The sequence below is a fragment of the Mirounga angustirostris genome, unplaced genomic scaffold (assembly GCF_029215605.1).
Source record: "Mirounga angustirostris isolate CCGP_5_RB_7025 unplaced genomic scaffold, mMirAng1.0.hap1 SCAF_4, whole genome shotgun sequence".
In the NCBI taxonomy this organism is placed as follows: Eukaryota; Metazoa; Chordata; class Mammalia; order Carnivora; family Phocidae; genus Mirounga; species Mirounga angustirostris.
This window is the reverse complement of record NW_026991712.1, coordinates 159,317,079-159,336,748: the sequence shown is the minus strand read 5'-3', so window position 1 is coordinate 159,336,748 and position 19,670 is coordinate 159,317,079. Positions and strand designations below refer to the sequence as shown.

General features: G+C 37.5%; 1 protein-coding gene across 1 annotated transcript in view; it reads left to right on the top strand.

Annotated features, from left to right (window-relative positions):
* RLF (RLF zinc finger) overlaps positions 1–19,670 on the top strand; it is an 86,460-nt gene that overhangs the window by 25,082 nt on the left and 41,708 nt on the right. Inside the window, exons 2-4 of the mRNA XM_045897986.3 lie at positions 8,891–9,045; positions 10,096–10,177; positions 14,037–14,169. Coding sequence (XP_045753942.1) covers positions 8,891–9,045; positions 10,096–10,177; positions 14,037–14,169 — 370 coding nt within the window. The remainder of the gene's footprint in view (positions 1–8,890; positions 9,046–10,095; positions 10,178–14,036; positions 14,170–19,670) is intronic.

Below are 19,670 nucleotides of genomic sequence, written 5' to 3'. Positions count from 1 at the left end.
CTATTCCATTGGTCTGTCTGTCTTCATGCCAGTATACACTGTTTTGATTAATGTGGCTTTGTAGTAAATTTTGAAATCAGGAAATGTGAGATCTATAACTTTGTTCTTCTTTTCAAGATTGTTTTGGCAATTCAGGGTTCCTTGAGATTCCATAACAATTTTGGGATGGATTTTTCTATTTCTGCAAAAAAAAGTGATTGAGATTTTGATAGGGATTGCATTGAATCTGTAGATTGCTTTGGGTAGTATTGGCATCTTAACAATAGTAAGTCTTCCAGTCTGTGAACATTTCCGTGTCATGTCTTTCCATTTATTTGTGTCTTCTTTCATTTCTTTCAGCAGTTTTGTAGTTTTCAGTGTGCGAGTCTCTTTGGTTAAGTTTATTCCTAAGTGTATTTTTGATGTTACTATAAATGGAATGGTACTTCCTTTTCAGATTATTCATTGTTAGTGTATAAAAATCAGCTGATTTTTGTGTGTTGATTTTGTATCCTGCAAGTTTGCTGAATTTGTTTATTCTCATTGTTTATTTTTAATGTGGAATCTTTATCATTTTCTGCATATACAATCATGTTATTTGCAAGCAGTAGTACTTCTACTTTCTCTCAAATTTGGGCCTTTTATTTCTTTTTCTTGCCTAATTGCTCTCACTAGGACTTCCAGTACTGCGTTGAATAGAAGTGATGAAAGTGGGCATTTTTTTTTTAAAGATTTTATTTATTTGTCAGAGAGCACAAGCAGGGGGAGTGGCAGGCAGAGGGAGAAGTAGGCTCCCCACTGAGCAAGGAGCCCAATGTGGGACTCAATCCCAGGACCCTGGGATCATGACCTGAGCCAAACGCAGATGCTTAACCGACTGAGCCATCCAGGCCATCCCTTTTTTCCCCGATCTTAAAGGAAAAGCTTTCAGTCTCACCATTGAGTAAAATGATAGCTGTGGGTTTTTCATCTAAGGATCTATATTATGTTGAGATAGTTTTCTTCTATTCCTTGTTTGTTGACTGTTTTTTATCTTGAAAAGTTGTTGAATTTTTCAAATACCCTTTCTCCATTAATTGAAGTGATCTTGTGTGGGTTTTTCCCTTTATTCTGTTAATGTAGTTTACATTGATTGATTTTCATGCACTGAACCATCCCTGCATTCTAGGAATAAATCCCACTTCGTCATGGTATCTAATCTATTTTAATATGCCATTGATATTAGTTTACTAGTATTTTGTTGATTTTTTTAAAATCAGTGCTTCTAAGGGATATTGCTATGTAGTTTTCTTGTAGTCTTTTTCTGGCTTTGGTATCAGAATAATGCTGGCTTCATAGAATGAATTAGAGAGTGTTTCTTCCTCTTTGATTTTTTTTTGGAAGATTAAAGTTAACTTTTGGAGCTGTCCTCATCCAAGCTCTCTTCCTTACTGTTATTGATAACTCAGATGAAGATACCTTATAGATGCTATGGTAATTTTTAAGATGATCTCATAAAAGAAATATATGAAAATTTTACTCAACTTCACCAGTAAGGATTGTAAGTTGAATAAACACAATAATTGTATTTCCCCTATCCAGTTGATGCTCAAAAAATTGTATTTAGATTGTAATATACAATAATTTTGACAGCTTCCAATCTGTCACTGTCTTAATACTAATAATAGGAATGTAAATTGGAACATTTTCTGGAGCAGAATTTGGCACTATGTGAAGCCTTAAAAATAATGCATCCTTTGACCCAGCAATTCCATTCATAGGATATTATTCTGAGAAAATTGTCATGGATACATGGAAGAAGTTAGAGCAGTGCTTTCAACATTATAATAATGCAAAGTTAAAACCATAATGTCCAGAAACAGAGAATTCGGTAATAAATTGTGGTGCCACATACAAGGCTGTGCAGCTATAACATACTGAGGTTGGAGAAAATTTTACAAAATAATGTGTAGTATAATTCCACTAAAATGCTTCTATTTAGGCATTATAAAAACCTCTCAAACTTAATATTATCTGTTAACAGTGGTGTATTACCTGGATGGTAGTATGGATTCTTGATATTTTTATTTCTTTTTTTTTTTTTTAAGTTTCTTTTTTCAAAGATTTTATTTATTTATTTGAGACAGAGAGAATGAGAGAGAGCACATGAGAGGGGGGAGGGCCAGAGGGAGAAGCAGACTCCCCGCCGAGCAGGGAGCCCGATGCGGGACCCGATCCCGGGATTCCAGGATCATGACCTGAGCCGAAGGCAGTCGCTTAACCAACTGAGCCACCCAGGCGCCCCTTGATATTTTTATTTCTACTTCTCCATCTCTCTATTTTTTAAACAGTAAGTGATACTAGTTTTATGACAGAACAATAAAATTCTGTTAGAATTCAAAATGAAATGATTTAAGAAAGTATAGTTAAATCTTATGGCAGAATCAGTATCTAAAAATAATCTTGGTAGGCTGAGATGATGGACTGAATCCAATGAAATTTAATCAGGATGGATGAATTAGGTAAGTACGATAGAGTAGTAAGTCATATTTCTGGGTTTAAAAAACCAACTATAACCAGTATGGAAAGTGTGAGGTGGGGCCCAATAGCAACATATGTGAAAGACTTAAAGGTTTTAGTTGACTTTAGCCACCTTCTGTGTGTGAGCAGCCAGCCATTTTCCTCCCCTTCTTTTTCATCTCACACCAGGCTTAGTCTCTTTATGGGAAACCTCACTGAATGATGTTAAGTCTTGTCACCATTGGACCCCATTTGTTTTAGTCATTTCTGACTTTGTTCAACATTGCTATTTAGAGTCCTGTTCCTCTTACTTTTGCTTATTCAAACTTGACCCATATTTCAGAAACCGAACTTAGTCTTGCTGGAAGCCTGTTTGTCATGGTGCGGTCACATTTTACTCAAATATATTTAATTCTGGGACTTTTGATGTGTTGAGAAATTAAAATCAGTAAGGTTTCTCGCTTTATGTGCAAAATTTGAAAAATGCAAATCCTCTTCTATTATTAAAAGTGACATAATTTCCTTTTGCCATAGGACATGTAGCTTTAATGATAAATACCAGATACCTTTTTTCATTTCTTTGTGAACCACCAGCATGTGGGGTGTCAATCAGCACCATTGCCGCAAAACCTTCCCAGAAGCAGTCACTTTAATGATTCTGCTTGCTGCAAAATATTAAAGATAGTGCGAAGGGGAAAAAAGCAGAATTTAAAAGCACACTTAAAATAGTTGTAGAATTGTACATTCTGAGAATCTCAGACCTGAAGCAAAACAATGAAGTGTGGGCTCTGGAGCCAAATGACCCTGAATTCAAATTTAAATCCTGAATCCAGCACTGGATGACTGGGCAAATAACTTAATCTCTCTGTGTCTTTGTTTTTTCGTTAAAAAAAAAAAAAAAGATTTTAGGGGTGCCTGGGGTGGCTCAGTCGGTTAAGCAGCTGCCTTCGGCTCAGCTCATGATCCCGGGGTCCTGGGATTGAGCCCCGTGTCGGGCTCCCTGCTCAGCGAGAGCCTACTTCTCCCTCTCCCTCTGCCTGCCGCTCTCTCTGTCAAATAAATAAAATCTTTAAAAAAAAAAAAAAAAAGATTTTATTTTTAAGTAATGTCTGCACCCAACGTGGAGCTTGAACTTACAACCCTGAGATCAAGACTTGCATGCTCTACCAACTGAGCCAGCCAGGTGCCCCTTTGTTTCCTCATTTTTAAAATGGGCTGGTAATAAGTCACCTAGTTCACAGGGTTGTTGTAAATTGTGTTAGTAGCATGTAAAGCTCCTAGGAGAATGCCTAGCTTATACCATGTGCTTAAAAATACTATGAGTATTCCATTGGGAATATTAGTCTTGAACCATTTGAGTTTTACTTATTATTATTATTTTTTAATGGCATTTTTTAAAAGATTTATTTATTTGAGAGAGAGCACGCACACACATGAGTAGGAGCAGAGGGAGAGGGAGAGAATCTCAGACTTCCTGCTGAGTGTGGAGCCCTACCCATAGCTCAATCCCAAGACCCTGAGATTACAACCTGAACTGAAATCAAGAGTTGGATACTTCGCTTAACTGACTGAGTCACCGAGGTGCCTCACCTTTTGAGTTTTAAATTGCGATACATCTCTACATAAAATATGACCATTCTATAAAATGCTCCCTCTTTGGGGCTCCTGGCTGGTTCAGTTGGAAGAGCATGCAACTCTTGATCTTGGGGTCATGAGTTTGAGGAAGTTGTGTGTAGAGGTTACTTTAAATAAATAAACTTAAAAAAGAAATGCTCCCTCTTTGATAGTTTTAGAAAATAGGATGCCGCCAATCTCTTTGAATCCATGCAGTGAGGAATATAGAAAGAATTCAGATGAGGGGAGGGGCACCTGGGTGGCTCAGTTGGTTAAACATCTGCCTTCGGCTCAAGTCATGATCCCAGAGTCCTGGGATGAGCCCTACACCAGGCTCCCTGCTCAGCAGGGAGTCTGCTTCTCCCTCTCCCTCTGCTCCTCACCCACTTGTGCTCACTCTGCCTCTCAAATAAGTAAATAAAATCTTTTAGGAAAAAAAATTCGGATGAGGGGAGATTTTTTTTTCCCCTCCTAATCGTAAACCTAGTAATGTTCATTAAACTTTGGGAAGTTCAGAAAAATATAAAGACTCAAAATTGTTCATAATGCTACTACTATCCCAGTGCTAGCCATATTAGCATTTTAGTTGAGTTCCTTCTAGGTTTTTTCTTGTGCATTACTTTTTTTTTTAATGTACAAATATGTTCTGATTATAACACATATACAGAGGGGTGCCTGGGTGGCTCAGTCGGTTGAGTGTCTGCCTTCGGCTTGGTCATGATCCTGGAGTCCTGGGACCGAGCCCCACAACCCTATGTTGGGCTCCCTGCTCAGCGGGGAGTCTGCTTCTCCCTCTCCCTCTGCTCCTCCCCTGCTGCTTGTGCTCTCTCGCTTGCTCATTCTCTCAAATAAATAAAATCTTGAAAAAAAAAAAACATATACAGAACTGGAGGGTATTTAGCCTAGAGAAGTAAATTATTGTATAAGTCAAGGTGAGTCCATAGTACTATGTTGGGGGCCTGGTCAGGGTTACTGGCTATAGAAATAAAGTATAGGGGCAGGAAAAAGGTATTTCTGAGGTTGAATCAACAAACTTTTGGGGCAGTGATGTCAAAGATACTTTTTTTTAGCTGTCGCTCATGAAAAAAGGCAGATAGAACATAGGAGGAAGAGCATATTTGCTGGGGAAGATGTTTGTTTTGTACATATTGAGTTTGAGAATTGAGGACATTCAGATGGAAATGTCTAATAGGCAGTTGAGGTATATAACAAAGACTTGAGAGGTAATCTGCCTGGGATATGAATGAGAGCACCCCAGTAAAAATGTTTAAAATTAACAAAGATGGTATCTATAAAGATATAAATGTATTTGACCTTTCAGTATACCTTGCTCTAAAAGGGCAGGTACTCAGCATAGTATTGCTACATAGAAGGCTTTTGTGGAATAAATGAGTTAACTGAAAGAGAGGAGCCATTAATTTGGTCTTTGTAGAATCCTAATGAACTTGTGGGAGTCATATTTATTTTAATTTTTTTTTAAAGATTTTATGTATTTGACGGGGCACCTGGATGGCTCAGTTGGTTAAGCATCTGCCTTCAGCTCAGGTCATGATCGTGGAGTCCCAGGATCGAGCCCCACATTGGGCTCCCAGCTCAGTGGGGAGCCTGCTTCTCCCTCTGACTCTATCCCCTCTCATACTCTCTCTCTCAAATAAATAAATAAAGTCTTAAAAAAATAAAGATTTTGGGGCACCTGGGTGGCTCAGTCGGTTAAGCGGCTGCCTTCAGCTCAGGTCATGATCCTGGGGTCCTGGGATTGAGCCCCACGTCCGGCTCCCTGCTCAGTGGGGAGCCTGCTTCTCCCTCTCCCTCTGCCTGCCACTCTGCCTACTTGTGCTCTCTATCTCTCTGTCAAATAAATAAATAAAATCTGTAAAAAAAATTAAAGATTTTATTTATTTGAGCGTACAAGAGCCAGGGGGGAGGGGCAGAGGGAGAGGGAGAAGCAGACTCACCGCTAACAGGGAGCCTGACATGGGGCTTGATCCTGGGACCCTGAGATCATGACCTGAGCCAAAGGCAGACACTTAATTGACTGAGCCACCCAGGCGCCCCAGAGCCCTATTTATTACTTATCTTTCCTTTCAGTTTTGTTGGTGTCTAAAATTTAAATTTCTTTTTTTTTTTTTTTTAAGATTTTATTTATTTATTTAACAGAGAGAGACACAGTGAGAGAGGGAGCACAAGCAGGGGGAGTGGGAGAGGGAGAAGCAGGCTTCCCGCGGAGCAGGGAGCCCGATGCGGGGCTCGATCCCAGGTCCCTGGGACCATGACGTGAGCCGAAGGCAGACGCTTAACGACTGAGCCACCCAGGCGCCCCTAAAATTTAAATCTCTAAAGATAAATGAGACCTCTGTTTTTCTTTACTGCTTCTGATGGAATGTTATTTGGATGTCTGTAATTCATTTAACTTAATCTTGAATTTTTTTTAAAAAAGGTGATAGTGAGGAAGATTGTTCCAGTGATTCTTCACATGCTCAAAGGATGTCATAATGGATATGTTAAAGGGGACCTATTTATTTGGACTAACACATGAGGGTGAAAAGATTCAGGAATATAAGAATATATAAATCAGTATAGGGCAAGCTGTAAACATAAATACCCATGAGGTATTGAATCTTTGAAATTGTGTAACTTGAAGAAGTCTTAATGGAATGACTGTGTCAGAAGATCCTAGGTTGGTGTCAGGAGCATTCTGAGTGGGAAGGTGGACTTGGCAAGACCCACCTCATCTGTATGCACTGTGCCCTTCTCTTTGTATACTTCAGGCAGCAGTTGGTTAATTTGCATGTGTGGTTTCAACTGTCACACTGTATTGACTCATTCAGAAAGCTCCATGAGGATAGGCCCCCCCATGTCTTTCTCCCCAACACCTAGCATAGGTTAGAGTAGGCTCTCCGTAAATATTTGTCCAGTGAAGAAAATGGTGAATGGATCAGAAAACATTTAGTCAGACTTGAGAGAATATTCTGTGGTGGTGGAAGTGGGTGGAGAATTGTTAGGCCTGTAAAGATTGATAACACATAGTATCTGACCTCAGGGAGCATAAAATCTGGTATTGAGTATAAATTTGTCAAGTTCTCTGGTTTTAGATTAACCAGTGCAGACAATAAGTAGTTCGCTGACCTGAAACAGACTTTGTTTCTATCAAAGATTTTAATAAATTTCTTGAGAGATTGTGTGAACTCTTATTTTTATATAACAGATAAGCACATATTCTGTGTTCCTTCTCTGTACTCATTTAGCTGCAAAAAGAATTGCTATGGGGTGAGTTTTATGATCCTGTGTTATTAAGTTTTTTTATTAAAATTTGGAATTTGATTAAATGAGGACATAATGCTGTTCTGAAAATATAGAAGGAGCTCACATCTCTAAAGTGTGGTACGGCAGCAAGATACTTAATTGAATTGATATACTAAAATAAATGGCTTGATCATTCAGATGTGCAAAGACCAGATAATCCAGTGTGTTAGCTAACAGTTTTTACTATATATGGTGTAATTGTTTATTATATATTTCCTTTAAGGTTCTTTTTTTTTTTTTTTTTTAAGTAATCAAGACTGTTCTTAATTATCGGAACTGATATGGAGACTGTTAGTTTGGAAACTAAAGCTGCAGAAAATCCAGTGGAATCCTGCAATGCTACCACAGCTATTTGTAGTGCTTCAGGCAGAAAAATTAAAGACAAGAAGTTAGGACTTTTTGAAGACATTATTTTGGGGCAGGGGCAGGGGGTAATGAATTCAAGTCACATGTAATTCACTCAAGATAAAGTTACCCTCTGAAAATAAGCCTTTCCTATAGAATTAGCCCCAATCAAAGAGTTAGGACTAACCCAGTCAGAAAGTAGAGGAAAAAACTTGTATCCTGCCTATGCGTAATTCAAGTGGTAACCTAACTAGATACATCAACTGGCCATAAGCAAAACCTAATCAGTTGTTAGGAGGAAGATATATATTAAGAGAGTACAACTCTGTGGAACCTAGAGAATCCCCAAACAAGAATTCAGTAGTGATTTTCTAGCATTGTCCAGAGAGAACATAAGCCAGCTTTCCACCATCATTTGAACAAATTCCTTGTGTTGGACAGATGTAGTTTATCAGGCTTGATTGTATTCCATTTTCCTTTGTTTTAGATTTCATACTACCAGGTACCGTCTTAGATAACCACAGTATGGATAATGGGGTACTCTGTGTGGTAATATGACTATCCCTTATTATAAACAAATTGGCATTTGGCCTACATGTTAATTTTTAAAAATAAACTTAGTTAAAAATACAAATATAACATCATTCTTTCATAAATTGGTTAGTGTAAATCAGGCCTAATTAGTTCTGTGTATGCAGGGAAAAATGGATTTTATGAAGTTATAGAGCTGAGGATCATACTCAGGAATAAGTCTCTTTTTGTAGAAGGTAGGGATCATAGTCTTATACTCGGATACCCAGTGCTTGGCACATGGTTGGGGCTCAATTTAATGTATTAATGAAACTCATCATTACTGAATTTCAGAGATTGAAACTCCAGACCTCTATTGAGAACAGCTATAGACATTTTATGGCTTTACTCTTAGATTTATTCTCATGTCAAAAGAGCAGTTTTGGCTTTTCTTTAACTCAGCAGAATCAGTTCATTAAGTGATGAAAATAGAATCCTCTAAACAAATCAGAGCCTAAAAAGGCAAATAAAAGGTGTATGCATTTATTAGAAAAAGGGGAGGGACCGTGTATTTGAGAACAAAGACAGTCTGTTTTATTGTTTTTATTGTTTAATTAATACTTTAATTTTATTTTTTTAGACCTTATTGCAATATGCAAGCAACAAGAATGCCTCAGAACATATGGTGTATCTTCTGGAGGTATATCGACTTGCCATCCAAAGCTTTGCCAGTGCACGCCCATATTTAACTACTGAATGTGAAGATGTCCTCTTAGTTCTTGGCAGATTAGTACTGTAAGTTTAAGTACTTAAGTCACTGTTAAAATTGAGTACTTTAGATTGTAATGTTTGCCTGACTTCTCTTTACTGTGACATCACGTTATTCAGAGCACCGAAAGTCATACCTTTGAATGAAATTTCCTTTGCTCTGAGTCTTCATACTCTGGTTCCCAGGAGATAAAGTATAAGTGAAGCTCCAGCCAAACATAATCAGCATAATCTTTAATTGCCTTCAGAGTCTCTTTTTACTCAGGCTTAGCATCCAAGAATGATACATTTTCTTTCTGTCCTTAGGTATAGATCAATATAAGTAACAGAGTATCTGGAAACTGTAGTGGTCTTTGAGGGGAAATAACTATGAAATTTTTCAGTTCAATTACATTATTTGAACTAAGAATAATTTTACTAGCAGAAAATATCAGGATATATATAAGATTACCACCCTGAGTCCATGATAATTTAGCTGCTGTTTTAATATTTGGCTGCCTAGTAGCAGATAAAATTACACCTTTAACGTAATTTTCATCTGCAAATTGAAAAGGTACAACAGCTATTCAGTTTTTAGATTGGTTTAGTTTACAAGTTGTTTGGAAGGATAACTTCTAATCTTGAGAGGTAAAGAAATGGCCTTCCCAATCCTTCTTTTCCTCTGCAAGTGACAAGAACCTACGTAGATGACAGTTACATATATTTATCTCTTTATCAGCTGAATTGACAGTAGCATGAGCTCCTGTTTTTGTCTTCTGGAATCAGAACGGTTCTATTCAAGTACCCTCCTATACCCTAATAAACTAAACTGCTTGGAATATTTTTTCTAAAAGGAATATATTATTACCAAATGTTTTAAAGCCACAATGTAACTATAAAGCCTCCTGGTTTTTCTTTTTTCTCTTTTTTAAAGTTGAAAAGCCAATATAACTATGTTGAAGAAAATTTTAAAGAGTAAGAAACAAATTTCAAATAGTCTAAACAAATGTAAAATGTATATTCAGTATCATTGTCATACTGTATTTGATTATGCTTATAACCACATTTATATCCTGACTTCATTATTTTACATTATAGGAGTTGTTTTGAATTACTGCTTTCAGTGTCTGAAAGTGAACTGCCATGTGAAGTCTGGGTACTCTTCCTTCAGTCTCTACAGGTGAGTTGATTTGGGCTGAAAAAAGATGACTGTTTAGGTATCCAAGACACCTAATTAATTTCTCCCAGCAAACTGAAATGGAAAATTTGGAAGAAAAACAAGTATATTGTATATTGATATTAAGTTCATGAAATTTTGAGAAAGAGGTCTTCCAAATGAAGGGATGTGTTAAAAATTGCTTTTGTCTTTCATTTGGTTTTGTTAGTCTTTATATAGCTTAGGAATCAACACAAGTTTTCATTACTCAGAAACAAAGTTTAAAAGCAAAAGCAAAGTTTTAGACAGAATAAAGCTATTAAAAATGTAAAATTGTATGTGGTTATAAGGTAGCAGTATTTGGATCATTCTAAGTACACTTATCTAGTAATTTCCCCCTAACACTTCAGGGATTGTGTCTAGCATTGTAAGTCTCTCAAACAGCCAAAATAGTCATCATAGATTCTATTCATGCATTTTACTTACAGAAGAGCTGCATTGGCTCTCATATTGGCTTGATTATCAGCTTTCTGAATAGGTGAGCACATCAGAAAGTTTATGGAGGATAGAGTAGGATAGGAGGAAAATACAACAGGAGGCAAATTTGCGTGTTACTGATAGAGACAGAAAAACTATTCTAAAAAATAGACACAATGGTAATAGCGGTCATTCATTATCACTGTGTACTAAATACTGCTCTACTGTTTTATGTGTTTTGTGTCTTATAATCAAATTACAAACCTTATAATGTAGGGATCATTTGAATCTCCATTACAAACAGGGAAACAGGAGAGAGTGTTGATGAGCTTGCCCAGAGTTACACTCAGATTTATAGCCAGAGCTTGCTTTTTGCCAGCTGCTCCTCGAGGACACAGACTGTGTAGTAGTCTGGACCTGTGTCGTGTAGGCACAAGTAAGGATTTGAATATTAACAGACATACTTCATTATCTGGAAACTTCTTTCCTCTGGGATATATAACCCAAAATGAAATGATAATAATGTTAATCTTTTTCTTTTTGGGGAAAAGAGGATTGTTTCTGGTTGTGTCCTTGGCCTATTTTAAATTTTTTTTTTTTAATTCTGTTCATGAGAGTCAGAGAGAGAGGCAGAGGCAGAGGGAGAAGCAGGCTCCCCGCCTAGCAGGGAGCTCGATGGCGGGACTCGATCCCAGAACCCTGGGATCATGCCCTGAGCCGAAGGCAGACGCTCAACCTCTGAGCCACCCAGGCGCCCCGAGAAATTCCTTGGCCTATTTTAATCCCTGTGATGTTATCCTAATTCCTCACATATTCATAAAACTGCTAAAATCATCTTTCATACATAACACACTGATTTTGTCACACCATGTTTTGAGGCCTGCCAGTTTTGTCCTGTCATACAACAGTCTAGAAGGGCAAATCTCATTATTCTTATTTGGGTTGTTACTATTATTTATAATAGTATTATTTGCAGAGAGAATACTGTCATATTTCTTTATTATTTTCTTAAGATTGTATGCCTGCATAAAATATTTGCCTTTTCCCTCTACCTGTGTGTCTTTTCCTACTATTTATCATACAGGATATATTTTTGAATATGTGTTCAATAAAATAAATGCAGTAGAGGTACAGATAAATGTAAGACATGGTCCCTGTTGAAATCTAAAAGGTTAAAACCCTGAAGTTTCGTTATTTTAGTGATAGATGGACAAGGCAGCAGATAGTTTTGAGGAAAGTTTTGGTCAGAGAATAGTTTTATCACAGCAGGCCACAGAGAGAACCCTCTCATTCACTGTTCTCAGCTTGTGTAACCCTTCCGGGTCTTTTACCTATGGATATGAAAATATATCCTGAAATGGATTTTCTAATAAACAAAAATGAGATCCTATTTTTTGCAACTTTTTTAAACCTAATTTTATCACAGATGAATAAGTTTGTATGTATAGTTCTCCCTTATTTGGAATGCCTGTGCTTCTGTTATGTGGTTGCACCGTAAATTATTTTGCCAAATATTTGTTATTTATTGTAAATAGTGCTAAAGTGAACTTCTTGTGCTGGTATTTCTGTATCGTAGATTTCAAGATGTGGACTCGTATATTTTTTTACCTTAAAAAAAAAAACAAATTTAAGTTTTGAAATGATTTTTAAAATTCTACCATAGTTTTTTTTTTTTAAGATTTTATTTTTTTATTTATTTGAGAAAGGGAGAGTGAGAGGGAGAAGCAGACTCCCCGCTGAGCAGAGAGCCGGATGTGGGCCTCGATCCCAGGACTTTGGGATCATGACCTGAGCCAAAGGCAGACACTTAACCGACTGAGCCACGCAGGCACCCTCTACCATAGTTTTTAAAGACTTAAGTATTACCCTTTAAAAGTAACATTGCTATTACATATACCTGTTGGTAACAAAGGATTATACACATCATTCTTATGCAGAATATACTGTATTTTGAACAGATGAAAAATAGAAAGCTGCTTTTATTTTTAACCCAGACTGTGGTCTTTTATTTTAGTTTCTGTGATCATGGTGGATAGTACTATTTTCTGCCAAAGTGTGATGACACAGGTCAAATATTACATATAAGGTAATCAGACACTGCAAATTCTGAAATTTTTACATGGAATCTTCATCTTCACTGTAGAATAAATGCCTGTCAGCCTAAGTTAAGGAGAAAGAAGCCTGAGGACAGTTCAAGCCCTTAAAGGGAAAATTGCAGCGTCGGTTAAATACTGCTGTTAGTAAACTGTTAATTGGAAATAGCACTTTCTGTGTCAATTCTCAATTTTAAACCCTTTCTCTGCAGAAGGTAACTCAGCACATTGGGAGTGCGTGTGTTAAAAACCTATAATTTTGACATTAAAGTTAAGGGAAAAAATGAATTTTATTTCTTATATTTCACTTAAGTGGCTATAAGATTATATTCTTAGGTCTGTGGACATCATTAACTTATATTTTCCAGAGAATATTGCTGTAAATGGGAGCTTATGTTTCTTGAGAATTTCAGCATTCTAAAGTAAGAGAAAACACATTAAAATTTTAAAAGATGGGAACAACCAATAATCCTCACTAGTAATAGAGGACAGTGGAGACATATACTTAATCTTTTATGTCAAGTTAGATTTCTGACCCCTTTCTCCTGACCCTTTGTGTACATAAATATTTTAAAGAACAAACTATTGACAATTATATTTTGTTTTCTGAGGACATAGAATGATAGCCAATAACTTAGACTTACCATGACATTTTATATAGAGCCACTGTTCATTTAAAAAGTCATTTGATAGAAGAATTTAAACAATGAAAAAATGTATCAATTGGCCTCATTAAGTAATATTTCTATTAGAAGGAATAGGTTGTCTTTGTGAGTACTGCAGAATCCTTTAAAAGAAAGCTGAACAGTGGCCTTAAAATAATTTAGTAATGTGAGGTTGTAAATTGAATTGTGGTGAAAATTTTACCTAAGGAGAATTTAAGAAAACATTTTAAAGGTGCCCTTTAATTTAGTGAAAACACCCTGGTTTCATTTTTTAAAGAAAATAGTAATAGGGGCGCCTGGGTGGTTCAGTCGTTAAGCATCTGCCTTCAGCTCAGGTCATGATCCCAGCGTCCTGGGATTGAGCCCCGCATCGGGTTCCCTGCTCAGCGGGGAGCCTGCTTCTCCCTCTCCAGCTCCCCCTGCTTGTGTTCCCTCTCTGTCAAATAAATAGATAAAATCTTAAAAGAAGAAAAAGAAAATAGTAACAATTCACAAAGCTTTGAGGATAGGTTTTTTTTCTTGCTTATTTCTTTTTAGGAAATGCAAGATAATAGTTCCTTTTATAGATGTTCAGATACATTGAAAAGGCAAAACTCTTTTTTATGTTGCTTATTAGCCTGTTTTCTGGATGTGCTGTTTTTGTTTTAGGAGTCACATGATGCATTATTGGAATTTGGGAATAATAACCTACAAATATTGGTTCATGTTACCAAGGAAGGGGTGTGGAAAAACCCAGTTCTTCTTAAAATTCTGTCTCAACAGCCAGTAGAAACAGAAGAAGGTAAGCCTTAAAACTTCACTGACTATATTGAAGGAAGATTTAGATCTAAGAGAATTAGAATTCATTAATGGGTTAAAATTTTGTGAGTATCACCTGTGTATCTATACCCAGTCTGTTCTCCTTTGAATAGTAAAAACTAACCGTTAGCATTTAATGTTTTGCCTAAATATTCTTGCATTTTTAGTAGTGTTTTAAATATTTCTTGTACTTACTTTAAAATGTTGCATTGAGTAACAGTGTTCATATGAAGTTCCTGAGATACAAATGAATAATCTGTTTCTAGTCTTTGGTATATAGTAGAGCTTTGCTCATATATTGTTCACTGGTTACTACAACTAAGACCATGAAAAAAATTACTTTTTTATTTTAAACGTATGAAATATTGGAATTTAGCATTTTGTAGAGAAATGCAAAGAATGAACATTTTTATTTACAAAATTATTAAAGACCAGAAGATTTGTGGATTTGAACTGATATTTGCATTTTAGGCACACAAAATTATCTCATTTAATACCACCAATTGTGATTTCATTTGTTTTAAGTTAGTAGAAAATTAAAAGGATCACATTCTGTTAAGTATGTTTCTGGAATAAAAATGAAGTTCAGAAGAGTTTTTATACTTTTGGCATGTCTTTAATTTAGGTCTTGAACAGACAATTTGAATATTGATGCCTTAAAATATTCCAGTTATCTTATTCATTCATCAAGTTTGACAACCTACTATATACATGCTGTTTGGTTTTTCTGTATAGTGAGAAGATTGGCAGTAAGGGTACTTAAGAGTTTTCTCTTGGTTCCTTTTCTCTGCTAATTCTACTGCTTATTAGTCACACTGATGAGGGAAAAAAGAATAAGAGAAAGAGCTGTTAAATAGAAAAAGGTTGGTTTTACTGTTTTCTGTTGAGGTTCCCAGTAAATGTCATCCCTTTTCATACATAGACAGATGGAGGCTAAAATATCACTTTTCTTATTAATTTAAGTTGCTTAGAGGACAGAGCCAAATAGTTTCAGAAGAATCCCAGAATTAGGCAGATCCCAGTCCAGACGAGGCTTGACTAGGGCCGAGAAGAACGCTTACTGTCTTGTTCTCTATAGGCAAGCCTAAGCCCAAGAGGAGGAAGGGTGGAGTGGTGTTAAATGTCCCCACTTTATTTTCTCTTGATGTACTAATCAAATACATCACCCCACCTCAGGAATTAACAGTACTTAATTTCTTTTCATATAGAAAAAAATCAAGAAATGGGGAGAAGCACTGTTCTCCTAACGTCTCATGGTATCATATCTATTCAATAAAAATTAAGTACCCACTATCTATAAGACTCTGAGTGGGTACAGAACACCTACATATCTAAGGAATTATTCTGTGAACTGCCATATAAGTGGCAGTTCATATAAGCCTATATAGTCTGCCTACTTTCTCAGTTGGCCCTTAACTTAATTTCAGGTCAGGAGATTAGGAAGATTCTTTTATGGCTCCACTGCCCTTGTCGCCCAGGTATTAACATATATTTGAAACTAAAAGCAGTGACTGTCATCTCATTGATTGTCCTCTGTTCAATGATGTACTAATCAGAAGCATAAAAGTACACATTTTTTTTAGCCTCCAAGGAACTCAGTAAATGCTTTTGTTTATTTTTTGGATAAAAAAAGATTTTTATTTTTCCTGGGGTGCCTGGGTGGCACAGTTGGTTAAACATCTGACTCTTGGTTTTGGCTCAGTGTGATCTCAGGGTGCTCGGATCAAGCCCTGCATTGGGCTTCATGCTCAGAGTGGAGTCTGCTTGAGATTCTCTCTCCTTCTCCCCCTGCTCCCCCTCCCCCACATTCTCTCTCTCTCCTTCCCTCCCTCCCTCTCTGGAATAAATAAATAAATAAAAGATTTTTATTTTTCCTGCTTTGAATTCTTGAATTTTGTGTCCTCCCCATCCCCTAAAAAAACAGTTTATTACTGAAGTATGTAATAAGTACCAGTTGTTGGCACTTCTGCCTGGCATAGTTGGCAGGGAAATAATGGGTTCTTCCACCAGATGTTAGCCCAGGTACTGAAGGCCTTTCCGTCCCCAACGGCCTATCACAGAAGGTGGGGATGGCAAGACCACGCCCAGCTAAGGCTGCACTGATGGTTCCCATCCTGAGCCCCAGGACTCACGGAACTGCCCCTCCTCGCAGCGGTGATGGCAACAGCTGCCTGCATCCAGGCAGCCCACAGACCAGGAGACCTCAGCCCACCATCAACAGTGGGGACCCCACCACCATAAGGGAGTCATTCCAACTCCCAACTCAAAGGACACCCAGAGCTACCATCTGGTATCTGCTAGTTTTTCCAATTAACTTCTACCCTACCCAGCACCCTCTTTCCCCCTACTTTCCCATAACTTATGACATCAAAACAATGGCTTTTCCCCTTTTTCCTTGAGGCTCAGGAGGGCCAAAGCTACAGTCTTTTGGTTTTTTTCCTCTGTCCCCTACTAAGGGTTGAAGGAAGGGTTCCGTCCTTGTTCAGAGTCACCAACTCCTTTCCCTAAATCAGGCTGACAAGGAACCAGCTCCTGTACCTCCTCCTGGTTGTTTTAGTCCCACCCCAGTTTATTTTTTGTGTCCCTTCTACCCCCTACCTCTGAAGCCATTTTATGAATTGTCATGTGCCACTTCAGCCTCCAGTAAAAACAAAAATGGGCTTTCCTGTTAAAAAAGGGGGGAAAAAAAGGCTGTTTTTAACGATCTTAAATGTTACCATTTTTTTACATGATGAAGTATACACAAGGTAAACTCTCATGATCTTTGCGATTTATTTTTAAATGGTTCAGGAAAAGAAAAGCTAAGTAAAGAAATAAAACAAAACAGTTCAATTGTTGAATATAGATGAAAGAAAGGATATATGATTAAAAATTATTTTGTAAGGGCGCCTGGGTGGCTCAGTTGGTTAAGCAGCTGCCTTCGGTTCAGGTCATGATCCCAGGGTCCTGGAATCCAGCCCCGCATCGGGCTCCCTGCTCAGCGGGGAGCCTGCTTCTCCCTCTCTCTCTGCCTGCTGCTCCCCTTGCTTGTGTTCCCTCTCTCTCTGTGTCTCTGTCAAATAAATAAATAAAATCTTCTAAAAAAAATTATTTTGTACTGGGGTGCCTGGGTGGCACAGTTGGTTGAGCATCCAACTCTTGGTTTTGGCTCAGGTCATGATCTTGGGGTCCTGGGATTGAGCCCTGCACAGGGCTGTGTACTCAGCGGAGAGTCTGCTTGGGCTTCTCTCTCTCCCTCTCCCTCTGCCCCTCTCACTTGGACTCTCTTAAATAAATAAGTGAAAATTAAAAAAAAATTATTTTGTACTAAAATGACAAAAATACAGAAAGAATACAACTGGGAATGAGACTTGTCATTGTACGCTTTATTTTCATTTTAAATATTGAAATGTATGGGTGGATTTCCTTTTTAAAAAACAAAGTTAAGGGGCGCCTGGGTGGCATAGTCAAGTTAAGTGTCTGACTCTTGGTTTTTCTTCAGGTTGTGATCCCAGGGTTGTGAGATGAGCCCCACATCGGGCTTCGTGCTCAGTGTGGAGTCTGCTTGAGATTTTCTCTCCCTCTTCCTCCGCCCCTTCTGCTTGTGCTGTTTCTTGCTCTCTAAAATAAATAAATGTTTAAAAATAAATAAATAAAAAAGTTAAGATGTATAACTTGAAATGAATTTTAAAATGCAAGATTAGGGATGCCTGGTGGCACAGTTGGTTGAGTGACTGACTCTTGGTTTCAGCTCAGGTAGTGATCTCAGGGTCATGAGATCAAGCCCCGTGCTGGGCTCTGTGGTCAGTGTGGAGTCGCTTGAGACTCTCTCTTTCTCTGCCCCTCCCCCATCTGTACTCTCTTGCTGTCTCTGAAATAAATAAATAAATCTTAAAAAAAAAAATAAAATGTAACATTGGTTTGTGTGTTAAAAGTTGATACAGTGGTGTAATTGGTTGTAGTATATTGAGTAAAGTAGTTTTACCTCATAGAAATAATAGCTACAATTTAGGGTGTTTGTTATGTGGTAAGCACCATGTTAATGCTTTCCATATCTCATTTAGTCCATAAACCAGGTAAGATTATACATGCCCAAGTCCACATAGTTAAAATTGGAGGGCAGAATTTGAACCCAGGTGAGGAGATATTAAAAGTTTTTGATTCAAGAGTGATAACCACTCAGTTGCAAAATACATGGTTTTATTAAACTCCTTTAATAATGTAAGGCATCGTGCTTAGTGCTGTAGGGAATACAAAAGTTAACAAGACATAGTATTTGTTTACAGATTGCTGATGGTGTAGGAAGGGAGATGACAAACATAATAGCAGCTAGTATTGAGCATTTACCCTGTGCCTGGCCCTGTGTTAACTATCTGATCTGCATTACTGGTATTTCATTTATGATTGGTCTGTGAGGTAGCTATTACTAACTTTTTTACAGATGAAGAAACTTGAGGCTCAGAGAAGTCAGTTAATTTGTCCAAGGGTCTCACAGCTTAGTATGTGCCAGAATCATGATTCAGCCTCACATTGGTGATTCCAGAACCTGAGCTCTTAACCTCTTTACACTGTAATCCTTTATTCCTGTACTTAAAGAGAAAAGTAAGTGTAGTGAAAGAAGTAAAATGCTGTGAAAATTTAGAAGAGGGTAGGATGTATAGATGACATGCCTGTATTCATGGTGGGATTTGTGAATATGCTTACAACCTGGTAGGACAAATAAACAGCAGAATCTGATGTTAGGCAGAATAGGATATTGGGGTGGCAGATGTGGCAGGCAGTATATGGAAGAATTAAATTGGAGAGTTTAAAAAAGAATTGCTAGGATACAATAAGGATATAGTAATAATTGAAGGACAGAGTTGGTAAGGAAGGATAATGCCAAAATTTCATTTCTGTATGATTGAGAGAATACCATTACTGAAAATAGAAGGAATGAGGAGCTATTTGGGAGATATGATTATGAGTTCATTTTGTGGAATTTAGTGCTTGTGAGACCAAAATGGAAAAATCCAAGTGGAAGTGATCTGTTTTCCATCCATACTTTTTGACCTTGACTACATATTAGAGTATCTATGGAATTTAAAACCAACACACATACTCTCCCTCCCTTCTCCCTCTCCTCCTTCCTCTTGCTCCCTTCCTCCCTCTCCTTCTCTTCTTCCCTCTCTCCCTCCTCCCACCCCGGGACCAGGCTTTACCTGCTAAATCAGAGTTGGAGCTCTAGAATCTAGACCTTTTTGAAGTACCACAGGAAATGGGCACTTTCCACCTATATAGAATGAACTGTATGATATATTTTAGTGGGAAAATAAATAGGTCCTCTGTACTCAGAATATTTCTGGAATGATAAACAAGAAATTGGAAACAATTGTTTTTTGGGGAAGGAGACTAGAGTACTGGAGTTAGGGCAGAAAGGAGACAACTTTAACTTTACAGCATTTTTTGTGCTTTTTGAATTTTGTGTCATGTGCATATACGGTTATTACCTGTTTTTGTAAAGAA